Below are 15,060 nucleotides of genomic sequence, written 5' to 3'. Positions count from 1 at the left end.
CTGTGGAAAATTCTGCAAGAGATGGAAATACCAGACCACCTAACCTGCCCCTTGAGAAATCTGTATGCGGGTCAGGAAGCAACAGTTAGAACTGGACATGGAACAACAGACTGGTTTCAAACAGGAAAAGGAGTACGTCAAGACTGTATGTTGTCACCCTGCTTATTTAACTTATATGCAGAGTACATCATGAGAAACGTTGGACTGGAAGAAACACAAGCTGGAATCAAGATTGCCGGGAGAAATATCAATAACCTCAGACATGCAGATGACACCACCCTTATGGCAGAAAGTGAAGAGGAGCGAAAAAGCCTCTTGATGAAAGAGAAAGAGGAGAGTGAAAAAGTTGGCTTAAAGCTCAACATTTAGAAAACGAAGATCATGGCATCTGGTCCCATCACTTCATGGGAAATGGATGGGGAAACAGTGGAAACAGTATCACACTTTATTTTTGGGGCTCCAAAATCACTGCAGATGGTGACTGCAGCCATGAAATTAAAAGACGCCTACTCCTTGGAAGAAAAGTTATGACCAACCTAGATAGCATATTGAAAAGCAGAGACATTACTTTGCCGACTAAGGTCCGTCTAATCAAGGCTATGGTTTTTCCTGTGGTCATGTATGGATGTGAGAGTTGGACTGTGAAGAAGGCTGAGTGCTGAAGAATTGATGCTTTTGAACTGTGGTGTTGGAGAAGACTCTTGAGAGTCCCTTGGACTGCAAGGAGATCCAACCAGTCCATTCTGAAGGAGATCAGCCCTGGCTGTTCTTTGGAAGGAATGATGCTAAAGCTGAAACTCCAGTACTTTTGCCACCTCATGTGAAGAGTTGCCTCATTGGAAAAGACTCTGATGCTGGACGGGATTGGGGGCAGGAGGAGAAGGGGACGACAGAGGATGAGATGGCTGGATGGCATCACTGACTCGATGGGCCCGAGTCTGAGTGAAGTCTGGGAGTTGGTGATGGACAGGGAGGCCTGGCGTGCTGCGATTCATGGGGTCGCAGAGTTGGATAGGACTGAGCGACTGAACTGAACTGAACTAGTTACAGGGAAATAGGGTAACAACTGAGTAATAATTATGTAACAGTTAAGAAGTGTAACACACTTCCTTCTCTGGTCTAGTCCATTGTTGGAAAAAAGGAACAAGGACTTCCCTGGTGGTCCAGTGGCTAAGATTCCCCAGTGCAGGGAGCCGAGTTCAATCGCTGGTCAGGGAACTAGATCCCACATGCCACAGCTAGAGATCCTGCATGCTGCAACAAAGATCTAAGATCCCATGTGTTGCAATTAAGACCCGAAGCAGCCAAATAATTAAGTGAATAGATTTTTTTTTTAAGCAACAAGTGAGGGGTACTAATTTTCCCTACAATGAGCAGATAATGAATGATGGTCACTGGGATGAGGAAGAGTAATCCTGTGGTAAAATACAGGCCACGGTTCCTGGAGGGGAAACTGAGTGTGTATGTGTTGTGGGAGGGGTTGGGGGAGGGATAAGAGAAGGGATCCTCAAAGGACAAGGTCTCCGAGAGTCTCAGAGACATCCTCAGATTTTCCAACATCTGATTCCAGTCCCATCACTGACAAATATGCCTTGCTATTTCACCTGCCTTTGAATTTCTATCTATCTGATTATTTGCACCATTTTTATCTCGTTGAGTGCTTCCAAAATTCTGTAGCTATATAACTATGTCCTGTGGTTGTGTCCTGTCTCGCAGACAGAAGCTAACCTAGAAATTTACTCTCAGAACTGGGGTGAAGTGTTGTGGAGGGTGGTGGACACGTACCAAAAAAAAACAACAACCAGTTCCCATGACAAGTGCCCGTGTTACTCTGTGCCGATCACAGGAGGCAGCAGATAAATACTGAATGAACTGAACGCAGACGCACTTACTCCGGGGGCCCCGTCGGCTCGTCATGCCCAGGAGGCGGGTGTCAGAGCCCTCTTGCACCGGCTCCTGTTGGTCGTCCACTGGGGAGTTTTCCGACACCATTTCCTCGTGGCCGGCAGCCGGCAGCTGTGGGCAGAGGGTCAAGGTTGTGGCTCCCAAAGCTTCGGTTGACTCAGATCCTGTCTCGGGACGAGGTGGGTCACTTAGCAAAGGGACAGGCCTCGATCCTATTCAGATCTAGATAATCCTGGTCTCTGTCACCTGGGTCTCTGTGGTCATCACCCCCTCACCCCACAGGAAGCAGTGGTGATCCTTTCTCTAAGAGGTTTCTTGTTGGAGAGAGTGACCCAGGCATCCTAAAATAAAATGAGTATTTTCACTTTTTCTAGGTACAATGTGTAGCGCTCTGTAAATATTTGGAGGAAAGGGAACTAGAAAAATCAGTATCAGACTGCTTGATCCCAGCTCTAACTCATTTGGTGAGAGAGTAAGCTCGGTTGTGTCTGACTCTTTGTGACCCCATGGACTGCAGCCTGCCAGACTCCTCTTCCTCTGTCCATGGGGTTCTCCAGGCAAGAACACTGGAGTGGGTTGCCATTTCCTACTCCACGGGGTCTTCCTGACCAGGGACTGAAACTGCTTCTGCTGCATTGGTGGGCGGGTACTTTACTACTGAACCACCAGGGCAGCCCATTTGAAAGAAGCAGTCAAGATGTCCTGGATTAATCTAAGGCAAAGACCAGCCTCTGACTCCTCCCCCAGACTCTTAGAGGAAGGTCGGCAGGTGAGCAGAAGGAGCAATGGAGGCCACAGGTGAGTGACGGCCTCTGGACCAGCCAAAGGCTGGGCTCTGAACCCCGATGTACAACGGGACCCTAGGTGACTTAGTGAACTGCCTACCTTCCTTCCTCACTGTAAACGAAGGGAAATAAAAAGCCCATTCACTGAGATGCTGCTACCTATCAGGCACTTGGTAAACCACAGACATTCTGACTTAAATAAATGTCCTGGGGTAGACCTGAGACACGTGATATATATATAAAAAAATCCCCTAGTGAAGTGCCACTGGGGTTAGTAACCATCCCCCAGATTTCTCACAAAGCCTGGAAGACTGCACGTGGTCTGTGATCAGGGCTCCTGTGCAGTGGAGGAATGAGACATGTCTCTGGAAAGCGCACACCTTCTCTCCATCCCTATGCCTTCCTCCGGCTCAGTAGCTGCACATCCACGCTGTTCACCCCTGCTCACTGTGCCTGTGGCCTTGAACTGGGGACTTGAGCTCTTTGCTTCTGCACTTGCTCATCTGCTACCTCCTTGGGGCTCTCTGGCCCCCGGCTGGCCCTGCAGGAAGGGTTAAAGCTCCCTGAGTGGCCAGGGGACCAGCCCTCTGGCCGGGTACCACTTCCCTCTCCCCGCCACCCCCACTGGCCCGCTCCATCCACCAGCAGAGAAGGAGGCGCCGTGGCCCAGTTTATCCCAGTGGGATGGTGCTGGGTGAGGCGGGGAGCTGAAAAGGGGGTCGCCCTCCAGACTTCAGCTCTCCCGCTGCCCTCCCCACCTCCCTGGCCCCCACTCCAGGCAGCCCCGTCACGTGACTGCTGGCTCAAAATGGCGTTCCCTCCTCCTCTCTCCCTTGCTGGCATCTGGCTTTTCCCGAGCAAATCGCCCCTCCACGGAGATCTTTCCTGCCTCCTTCCGCAGGGGACGACTCCTTGGCAAGGGCGTCTATTTACCTTGAGAAGGTGGACCTTACTCCAGGATGCTCCAACCCAGGGAGGGCAGCTTCTGAGGGAGAGCAGGGCCAGGGGCGGGACCACCAGCCAGCACACCGCCAGGGAGAAGGGGGTTGGCCTCTGGTTTAGACAGAGGCGGAATTTGGGCTTGGAGTTGGAGAAAGTGGAAGTTCCCAGGATTTGTTATCCTGCACTGCCATCTACTGCACATCTTAGTTTATGGCCTTTGATGATGTCGACTTAAAATAAAAAAAAAGATGCACAATATGGGAGCTGTGAGTTAAGTTTTATTTGGGCCAAAATGAGGACTGCAGCCTGGGAGACAGCACCTCTGATAGCTCTGAGAAGCTGCTCCAAAGAGGGAGGGGGAAAGACGGTATATTAGTGGTTTTGGTAAAGGGTGGGTACAGGCAATCGAGCATGTATTTTTTTGGTAGAAAGTTTCTGCTGGTCTCGTGAAGCTAGTCACGAGAAACAGTCGTCACCATGAAGGAGCTGAGTGTTTTTCTAGATACGAGGAGATATAAGAAGTGGGCCCGTAAAATCAGCTCCTGAGAACATCTATCTAAAGACCGATCCTGCCCGTTTCCCAGAGCGCAGAGCGCCTCATGTCTGCTCTCCACCCTGAGCTCCTCTAGGGGATGTTGGAGGTCAGTGGCTTCAGCAGCACGTGCTTTAATCCTGGAAGAGGCAGATGGCAAGCAGCCATGGCAAGTGCTGATTTGTGGTTGACAATGACAGTACTGAAGGGCCTCTTTCCTGCATTTCTAAACTTCTCTCCAGGGATGGGAGAAACCTTAGGGGAAGGCTCCAAACACTGCTTCATGGTGAGGGTCATCCATGAGGCCCACACGGGGTCCTTCACCTGGACCACCCACCCGCATCCCTGTCTCCTCCAGAGAATCCCAAGTGCTGGTACCCGCGGGAGGCCGCGCGGCCCCTCTGGATGCGGTGGGCTCTTAACCGGCAGCCCAGTAGGCAGACGCGGGCTTCTGCCATCCTTACCTGCTTCTTTCTCTTTTGTCTTGGAAACTTCGAGGGCTTCTTCTGTCTTTCCTCTTCGGCATCCTCACCATCGTCAACGTACTCCTTTGTGAAAATGCAAATGGAAGTGTGGTCACTTGGTGTGTATGTGTAAATCGGGAAAAAATGGTAAGAAAGGAAGAGGGGTGGGATTCTTAGGTGTTCTAATGACTGCCTTGGCCTGGACCCTACACCCCCTAATGCTGAATGTGGGTGAAGGGGCAGTTGACAGAGCTACACAGCCACCATCTGCTTTGCTCCAAAGAGACACATTCTTGAAAAGTTGTATCCAAATGGAAAGATGGTCAATGAGATGGTGTTGGAGATTCCATGGCTCCAGGTGCCCATTCAGGCCTGGGGCATTAACTGGGTGCTTACTGTGTTCCAGGGGGCTTTGCTTATGGCTCAGATGGTAAAAGAATCCACCTGCAATGTGGCAGACCTGGGTTCGATCCCTGGGTTGGGAAGATGCCCTTGAAAAGGGAAAGGCCACCCACTCCTGTATTCTGGCCTGGAGAATTCCATGGACTGTATAATCCACGGGGTCGCAAAGAGTCAGACACGACTGAGTGACTTTTTACTTTCACTGTGTTCCAGGCCTTGTGGGCACAAGAGGTGCCTGGTGACTTCCTTCAAAAGTCATAATGTCATGAAGGCCACCAGCAAGTGGATCTGCCAGGACCGATGTTCTGACCCAGATGGAGGCCCCTAGCCCAAGAAGACAGATCACCCTAAGGGTTTCCAGGGTTGGGCTTCTCTGCTCCCAGCCTTACAGGCAGGTAGAGGTTAATGAAGATATGTGTGAAATCACCATGGATGTTTGGACTTAATGGAAATTTTTGCAGGTCTTTTTGAAAAGGGAGAAATCCTGCAACAGTGCCAATCTGGTTTCTTTTTCCACATGATGCTTTCTAAATTTGTAGTCAAAAGTTTTAAAAACTGAAGCTTCTCTAGTTTCCAGATTTAAAGTTTTCCAGTCCGGCTTTTTCAAACCAGAGCACAAGCACCTCTGGGTGTAAAAGAGTTTGCAAATGAATCTAGAACCTCTCCTGCAATACCAGATTTATTTGACTTTTTTTTCCTGAAATTGGGAAATTTCGGTACTTCTACTGGAATTTGGAACACAAAGCATGGATTTGAATCATGTAAGGTTTCAAAGAAATGGCATGCAGTTTGCTGAGCTGGGCTCTAACCACACATCAATGTGCTTGGCCTCAGGTTAGAGGAGACCTGAGCCTTAATTGCAGAGGGAACTGAGGTCCCAGCCAGTGAAAGGACATGGCCTTTGTCTCCAGGACCTGATCTAACTGCCATCCGCTGGGCAGAAGCCCCACTCTCTTTTAAGCCTTCTTCTTCAGAGCCTACCAGGAGTTCACCAACTTGGATTATAAGACATTAATGTTGAGTGTGCAACTGTGGCTCTTAATTCAAGTCAAAGTTCTTATTGACTTAGAACGGACTTGTGAGAAATCTTCATAATTTTTTTTTTTGGCTTTCCAGTCAAGTTTTGATCCTCCATCAGTGGAAAGCTGTGCAGTAGGCCCTCAAATTAGACTGAATGTGAATTCCGAGAGGACTCGGGGTTCCATTCAGTGTTGTAGCTCCAGGGACCAGAGGCCCAATCCATCTTTGTTGCATGAATGAATGAACACAGGTAGATGGAGGTAAGTTGTTAGTACTTATCTTGCTTAAAGTGAGTCTTCCTGGTCTGATCTGGATTCCTTCAGGCTTGTGAAGTACCTATTGAAAACAGCACGTTGTCCCACTTCTGCCTCTGTGGTCTGAAGTCACTGAGCTCTGGAGCCAAGAGAGAAGCAAAGACTGAGAGGAGTACTTTCTTTTCTGTTTGGTGGTCTATAATCTCCAAACTGGAGCTGGCCTTCCTCCTCTGCTCCACACGGTGCTTAATGATGTTTTGCACAAAAAGAGTTAGAAATTGCAGGACTCTGTGGGGATTTTATTAGCGGTCATAATCTATAACTGCTACCCTCATGCTGAATTTCGTTAGAGACCAGGTGGTTCAGCAGAACTGGGCCCCGTTGTAGGTGGTAACTCAGAACCGCTATCTGTTGGAATTCATGAGATGATGACAAAGCATGCTCAGTCAAGTCCGGCTCTTAGCGACCTCAAGGACTGCAGCCCGCCAGGCTCTTCTGTCCATGGGCCTCTCCAGGCAGGAACACTGGAGTGGGTTGCCATGCCCTCCTCCAGGGGATCTTCCTGACCCAGGGACTGATCCCGCATCTCCTGTGTCTGCTGCATTGCGAGTGGATTCTTTACCTCTGAGCCATGTGGAAGCCCTACACTTGCAGCACTTGTGCAGTAAGTGCTTGTTGCTGGCCTAACTTCCGTTCATCAACACATGTGACACACATGTGCACACACACACTCACATGTCCGTCAGGTGCATCTAAGCCACCACTCACCTCTGTAATTATTTTCACTTTTTCTTCCTTGGACTTCATTTTCTCGGTGGTGGCTCCTCCCTGACAGGCAAAGAACAAAGAAGAAGTCAGGCCCTTTGAACTCAGCCAAACATCTTTCTTCTTACTATTGACAACTCTAAAGCTAAGCTTGATGGCTAGGGAAGTGTTTGAGCTGAGTCCAGCCCCAAGGAATACATTCTTAGGCCCCAGGCCTGATGGACATGAACCCTAGAGGAGAAGGAAGGAGGCTGGACCCCCCGTCCCCATGAGCTTGGTAAGGAACCTGGCTTTCCTGTGCAGGAGGTGGGACTCGGGAGAGGGTTCTGCCCTTGGTGTCTGATGACCCTGGTGGAAATCTAGCTCTGGAAGGATTATTTCATAGCCTCTCCTCTCCCTTCTCTGGTGGATCAGATGGTAAAGAATCTGCCTGCAAGGCAGGAGACCTGGGTTCCATCCCTGGGTTGGGAAGATCCCTTCGTGAAGGGAACGGCTACTCACTCCAGTATTCTTGCCTGGAGAATCCCATGGACACAGAAGCTTGGCAGGCTGCAATCCATGGGGCCACAAGGAGTCGGACACGCCTGAGTGACTTTCACTTTCCTCTCCCTTTAAATGCCCACCGTCCTGTCCCTTCTCACTCTCTGCTCTTGGCTTTGGTTCTCATTTCAAGGGCAAAGAGGTGAGGCCAGAGAGGCCCCCTCCCCTCTGCTGTCCCACCCCACTGAGTCATGGCATCCCCTCTGCTTCCAGTAGCTCCTGTGGTCTGTCCTGCTCCCATCTGGGCTAAGGTCTCTGCCTGGGTCCTGCTTCTGCCCTCTCCTCGTCCAGGACCTTGATTCAGACAGTCTCCCCCCTTTCACCTGCATAATCCATTCTTCCTGCTTTTTGGGTTCATTCCTATCTGTGTACAAAGGCTGTTTCCTTAAAAAAATCTCTCTCTGGGTTTCATGTCTCTTTCTACCCATCACTCAATTGTTCAGCTCTGTACAAGGAACTCCTCAGACCCTCTATTTCCAAATCAGTGTTTTGAGCCCAACACTTCCTGACGGTGCTCTTGCCAGCATCTCTGAGTGTTGCAGAAACAAGTCCTCGAGAAACCAAGCACCACACTCAGAGAGTTGGAGAACTCAGGTTTATTACGCCGGAGGGCCCAGAGGAGTTAACACTCCAAGCTCTGAGCCCTGAACAAAGGGGTTACAGAGCTTTTATAGACAGACTACAGTGGACAACACCAGCTGTTAATAGGCTGGTTTAAACTAAGAGATTTCACATGCACGTGGGAACAGCAGTCAAGATGGGGAGAGGGGTGCCTGACCCTTACACTTGATTAAATAGGTTTGCAGGGGCCAGGAAGTTGCAAAGAGCAGGACAAGCGTGAGTGAGATAAGCTCCAGTTCCTAGTGCTGCGAGTCCCCACTTTCTGAGACTACGTGACCTACGTGATCTAGACTTTGCAAGGAGCAAGCTGAGTTACAGAGGCAGAAGGAGAAGGAGGTTATGTAAAATTTTAGCTTTTCCTCTTCATGAGGACCTCCGCGTCACCATGTCTCATGTTCAGTCCTCAACCCTCAGCTTAGTTGCCCCATCAGAGGCGGTGAATAAGGAAAGTGACCCGTTGCCTTCTTTTTCTTGCAAGACCTTCTTTTCTTGGCTTCTCAGGCACACTCTTTTCCAGTTTTTCTCCTGCCCATTGCTTCTCCTGCTCAAACTGCTGGTCTGGTGAGCACCACACTTGACACTGTCTGGGGAAGAGCCTCCCTCAACTCACTCCCTTAGTGAGCTTGTCTTGCCTCTCGACTTTAACTACTGTCTGCCTACTGACACTCCCCACATTTAGACCAAGGTCCACACACCTACCCAGAACTCCAGACTCAAGTGTGCACACGCTCCACAGACACCTTCCTCTGAGTGAGTGCTCAGTCACTGACTCGTGTCCAACGCTGTGACCCCGCCAGGCTCCTCTGTTCCTGAAATGTTCCAGGCAAGAATACTGGATTGGGTTGCCATTTCCCTCTCTAGGAGATCTTCCTGGGCCAAGGATCAAACCCGCGTCTCTTGCATTGGCAGACGGATTCTTTACCACTCTACTACCTGAGAAGATGGTCTCTTGGCTTAACATGCCCCAAACAAGCTCCTTGTCATCACCCTGAATCTGCATATCCTGCAGCCTTCCTTGCTATGATGCACAGTTCAGTTCAATTGCTCAGTTGTGTCCGAATCTTTGCGACCCCATGGACTGCAACACACCAGGCCTCCCTGTCCATCACCAACTCCCTGAGTTTACCCAAATTCATGTCCATTGAGTCAGTGATGCCATCCAACCATCTCATCCTCTGTTGTCCCCTTCTCCTGTGTTCAATCTTTCCCAGCATCAGGGTCTTTTCAAATGAGTCAACTCTTCACATGAGGTGGCCAAAGTATTGGAGTTTCAGCTTCAACATCAGTCCTTCCAATGAACATTCAGGACTGATTTCCTTTAGGATGGATTGGTTGGATCTCCTTGCAGTCCAAGGGACTCTCAAGAGTCTTTTCCAACACAACAGTTCAAAAACATCAATTCTTCGGCTCTCAGCTTTCTTTATAGTTCAACTCTCACATCCATTCACGACTACTGGAAAAACCATAGCCTTGACTAGATGAACCTTTGTTGACAAAGTAACGTCTCTGCTTTTTAATGTGCTGTCTAGGTTGGTCATAACTTTTCTTCCAAGGAGTAAGCGTCTTTTTATTTCATGGCTGCAACCACCATCTACAGTGATTTTGGAGCCCCCCAAAATAAAATCTGCCACTGTTTCCACTGTTTCTTCATCTATTAGCCATGAAGTGACAGGACCAGTTGCCATGATCTTGGTTTTCTGAATGTTGAGCTTTAAGCCAACTTTTTCACTCTCCTCTTTCACTTTCATCAAGAGGCTCTTTAATTCTTCACTTTCTGCCATAAGGGTGGTGTCATCTACATGCTATAATGCACAGAACTCCATCTTTTCCCCTACTAGGCCAGAAACTTTGTGACTCTCACACGACACATCACGTCCAATCCATCAGAAACCTTACCTACTTCACCTTCATATTATATTGAGAATCCAGCCAGCTCTAAACACCTCACTGTTGCCACCCTGGTCTGGCACGGTTGTCTCTCAGGGCCTTGTTGTAAGAGTCTCCTGACTTCAGCTTCCCTTGTGGCTCAGCTGGTAAAGAATCTGCCTGCAATGTGGGAAACCTGGGTTTGATCCCTGGGCTGGGCAGATGCCCTGGAAAAGGGAAAGGCTACCCACTCCAGTATTCTTGCCTGGAGAATTCCATGGACTATGATCCATGGGGTCACAAAGAGTCGGACACGACTGAGCGACCTTCTCCTGACTTCTCTGCTTCCAGCCTCACTTACCTACAATCCATTCTCTGTATTGAAGCCAAAGTGAATTGTTTAGTGTGTAAGTGAGGTCATGTCATTCCTTTGCTCAAAATTCTCCAGTGACCTGCCTCTCTTAACAGAGTTAAGCTCAAAATCCTTCAATGGCCTACAAGGCCTTGTAAGATCTGCACTTGAAACTTCTTGGCTCCGAGCTTTTGCACTGGCTCTGTTTAGAACTCACTTTCCCAAGCATTTTCAGACTCTTTCTCTCTTTCACTTTCCTCAAGGCTCTGCTCACATTTCATTTTATCAGAGACATCCTCCCTGAATGCTTACAATAACCACCCGCCTCCCCCCACCCCCTTGAAGCTCCCCAACCACCATATAGAGATTTCTTTTTCCATGGTATTTATCACCAGTTGACATATATATTTATTTGTTACCATCTGTCCTTTCTCATTAGAACACAAGTTACAGGAGGGCAGGAATCTTTGCTCATTGATTAGGCCCAGAGCCTAGGACTATTGTGCTCAGTAGACATGATAAATGTCTGTTGAATGAATGGCTAAATCATTCTTTGCTGGCCATGCCTTCCTTGACCACATTCTGAGCGCTTTGGTGCGTCATTGTCATCCTTGAGCTGCTGAGAAGATTAAAGGAGAGAGCACAGGAGAAATGGCAGGGCTGACATATTATAAGCCCTTCTTAATAACTGTGGAATTGGAATCTTAACTGGACTTGGTCACGTAAGCAGCTCATCTGAAGCACTCAAGCTTTCTTTGACTCTAACGAGGAGTTAGAATGTTCAAAGGAAATAAAACATCTGAAATTCTATTGTCTCCTGTCCAGACCTTCTCACAGGCTACAAAAAATGGATGAAGGGAAATGCCACAAGCAGCTAAGAAAAATAAAAGGGTAAGGAGGTAATCTGGGGAGAACCAGAGGGCAGACAGTCAATATAAAACACTACAGAACATGGGAACTCTCTGAAGCACAACTCTGGTAATTATGAAGTGGGAAAAAGAGAACTGCAATATTTTAGTGGCTAAAAAAAGATCCTCCATAAATTGAACATGTTGCATATGAAAGAAATAGAAGCAGAACATGAAAAATGTGATGGGGTTGATTTTTTTTTTCCTTCTCGTGTATTCCTGATCATTACCTTTGAATGAGTTTCCAAGGAAATCAAATGACATCAAAATTTATCTTGTTATGAACACTGTTGCTGAGAAAACAAATCAATACTCCCTAATGTTAATATGCAGCTTGTCATCATCATGCGTATTGAGTGTGTGTCATTAATAATATTTTCCTCCTGCAACATCAAAACGAGAGCTGTGGTTCAGTGTAGCCTTATTTGTGCTCTCTCTAGAGGTACCTCACCACTAGGGCTCACAGGAACACTTCCAGCCAGCAGTAAAGGCCTCTGTGCACAGGAGGCAATGAGGGATCCTCTGAGGTTAAGCTCGGACAGGCTCCACGATTTGCCATTATGGTTATCAAACATGTGTTCAGACGCTGCAGCCCTCCTCCATGGCCCCCTGCCTCTCTGTTTCAACGCTCACCCTTCTTTTGCGATGTCAGCAACTGTCTCTCTTAGCCCAGTATTCTGGAAATATTTACAACTGAAAGCACAGAGCACTTCCCCGTTGTGGTTGTGAAAGGACTTTGGCTACTTTAGGTCACTGATTTATTTAATTTAACTCAATGCGGGAAACCAAAGATATTTTCCAAGAAATGTACTGACACCTTCACCCAAACAATTGGACCTTCTCTGAGGGCCATCAAGTGATCAGAGTCCTACCCAGAGCATCTTGTGGTAGATTCTATAGGACGCAGGGGAAAAGGGTGGCGTTGTATGCGAGGTATTTCAACCTTGGCCGCTTAAAAGATAACATAATAGGTTCGGTCTTCTAATATCTCCATGAAAAAAAGAAAGAAAGAAAGATAATATAATATATGCACCCTGCTCTAGAACACTGAAGACATGGTTTTATAGAAAGAGTGAGGACTTTGTAAACAATTGTGTGGACCTGGGTTCAAATTCCAGCTCTATTTCTCAGTTATGTGATATGATAAATAGAGCTGCTTTTGTGATTTGAGAGCAATGCCTCAGCCCTCTGAGATACATTTCTGTAACTTTAAACTTGTGATTATAATTCCTACCTCGATAAGTGATTGTTTTATTAGGGTTAAATGATAGAATCTCCATGGCCCAGGGCTTCCCTGATAGCTCGGTTGGTAAAGAAGCTGCCTGCAATGAAGGAGACCTTGGTTCAGTTCCTGGGTCAGGAAGATCCTCTGGAGAAGGGAAAGGCTACCCACTCCAGGATTCTTGGGCTTCCCTTGTGACTCAGCTGGTAAAGAATCTGTCTGCAATGTGGGAGACCTGGGTTTGATCCCTGGGTTGGGAAGATCCCCTGGAGAAGGGAAAGGCTACCCATTCCAGTATTCTGGCCTGGAGAATTCCATGGATTGTATAGTCTATGGGGTTGCAAAGTGTTGGACATGACTGAGCAACTTTCACTTTCTTTCAAATGATAGATTATATGTAGTAAATTGCCCATCATGGACCAGGCTCTCAATATTGAAAAGTGTTATTTTTAAGAAAAGGTGATCCTAGAGGGGGGAAAGTAGAAGAAAGTTATAGGGAGGGTAAAAAAAAAGGGGGGGGGGAATGGAATCATAAGAAAGACCTTGCTGCTGCTGCTGCTAAGTCGCTTCAGTCATGTCCGACTCTGTGCGACCCCATAGACGGCAGCCCACCAGGCTCCCCCATCTCTGGGATTCTCCAGGCAAGAACACTGGAGTGGGTTGCCATTTCCTTCTCCAATGCATGAAAGTGAAAAGTGAAAGTGAAGTCGCTCAGTCGTGTCCGACTCTTAACGACCCCATGGACTGCAGCCCACCAGGCTCCTCCATCCATGGGATTTTCCAGGCAAGAGTCCTGGAGTGGGTTGCCATTGCCTTCTCCGAAGAAAGACCTTAGGTGACATCAAATCTCCCACAAACACCTTCAGTTCTCAACTTTGAGTCACTGGACCGAATAACGCTTCTCACCCATACCTCAGCTGGGCCCAGGGCAGTTTCCTTTCTGTTTCCTTTTAGGGTGTTTCTGAAACCTTCCTCTGTCTTCAAGCCCATGAGCCTTTTCTACCCATGGACAGCACTAAGCTTTCTCTGTCTTATCTTGTTAAAGCCTGGACCTCTGGGCAGGTCCAAACACACCCTGTTTGATTTCTTTACCTAATTCTCCAAGTTCTTTCAGTCACTGTTTCCTAGAGTAAAAGGTGAGGGGCAAGCAGCTTTATAGAATCATTTTATCAGCTCAATATAGTGAATACGGTCTTCAAAGAGCACCTATAAACACCGCATCTGAGCTGTGGGAAGTGATATACGCCCAGTGCATTCACTGGATGAGCCAAGTGCTCCCAGGTCCTCCGTGGGGGTCATCCCTCTGTGCTTTGAGCACTCAAAGTGAAGTCGCTCAGTCGTGTCCGACCCTTTGTCGGTCCCATGAACTGTAGTCTACCAGTAGTCTACCAGGCTCCTCTGTCCATGGGATTTTCCAGGCAAGAGTACTGGAGTGGGTTGCCATTTCTTTCACCAGGGGATCTTCCTGACCCAGGGATCGAACCTAGGTCTTCTGCGTTGCAGGTAGACGCTTTCCCCTCTGAGCCACCAGGGAAGCTCTTGAGCACTCAAAGCCTTTCATCTATCTCCTATGGCAGTTATCTCGCTGCGCTGTTATCTGTTTATAGGTCTGTCTCTCCAGCAGACTCGGAGCTCCTGACCTGGTCTGGCTCCCTTTTGCACACTCTAAACTTTAGCACCTTGCTGAAGCCTGGTGCCACGGAGCTGTTCAGGGCATGTTTGGTTGGATGACTCCTTAAATAAGCTCGAGGAGATCCATTTGCCAGAGATTTCTTTCTGGTGCTGAATTTACTTGCAGAAAAGGTTATATGAACATGCAGTAACATCCATGGATTTCCCCTTTATTAGCCTTTTATTAGCCTTTCAGAGCCCCTCTTTGGAACAAAGGGAAAGGATCAGCTTAATTCGCAGCTGATAGAACTCTTTGTCTCTTGGCGAGAGCAGTCAGCCTTTGTCTGTAGCAGCCCTTCCCCTGTCTAATGCTGAGGGAGGTGAAGCATGCAGTAACTAGTACTTTGCCCCTTGAACCACTGGCACGAAAAGACTCAGAAATGCAGCCTGCAACCAGTGTTTCCGGGAGATGGGAATGCAACAGGATGGCGAGCAGTCCGAGGAAGGAAGTGGAGGGAGATTTTAGAAGGCATTCTCCCCCAGGGGGCTGTCATGAGCTGGACTTACATTTCCTGCAAGCTAGGCACCAGGCAGTGGCTCTAATCAAAGCAGCCCGAGTCATGCTCCATGTTTCCATCTCAGAAAGTAAAGCGTAAATATAACGACAAGGTCTCCTATATTTACAATTCGTTAAATTGGCTCAGGGTATCCCGGGGAGAGTCTGAGCTCCGAGCCTGCGCTAGCAGGACCTCACTGCTCCAGCCCTGCTCCCAGGAAAAACTGATTTACCTTAAGGAACTTTTCAGGGCACTTTGCAGATTCTGCTTTCTGGGTTGAAAGTGGAGCGAGGCGGCTCTCCCTGATGATGCTT

General features: G+C 48.2%; 1 protein-coding gene across 1 annotated transcript in view; it reads right to left on the bottom strand.

The window, feature by feature from the left end:
* CC2D2A (coiled-coil and C2 domain containing 2A) overlaps positions 1–7,111 on the bottom strand; it is a 122,414-nt gene extending 115,303 nt beyond the window's left edge. Inside the window, exons 1-3 of the mRNA XM_052642041.1 lie at positions 7,073–7,111; positions 4,629–4,712; positions 1,893–2,016 (exon numbers count right to left, since the gene is read on the bottom strand). Coding sequence (XP_052498001.1) covers positions 1,893–2,016; positions 4,629–4,712; positions 7,073–7,111 — 247 coding nt within the window. The remainder of the gene's footprint in view (positions 1–1,892; positions 2,017–4,628; positions 4,713–7,072) is intronic.
* Between the last annotated feature and the right edge of the window lie 7,949 nt (positions 7,112–15,060).

This window comes from Budorcas taxicolor, chromosome 6, assembly GCF_023091745.1.
Source record: "Budorcas taxicolor isolate Tak-1 chromosome 6, Takin1.1, whole genome shotgun sequence".
Lineage (NCBI taxonomy): Eukaryota > Metazoa > Chordata > Mammalia > Artiodactyla > Bovidae > Budorcas > Budorcas taxicolor.
The sequence above is the reverse complement of the archived record's forward strand: the minus strand, read 5'-3'. Positions and strand labels throughout refer to the sequence as shown.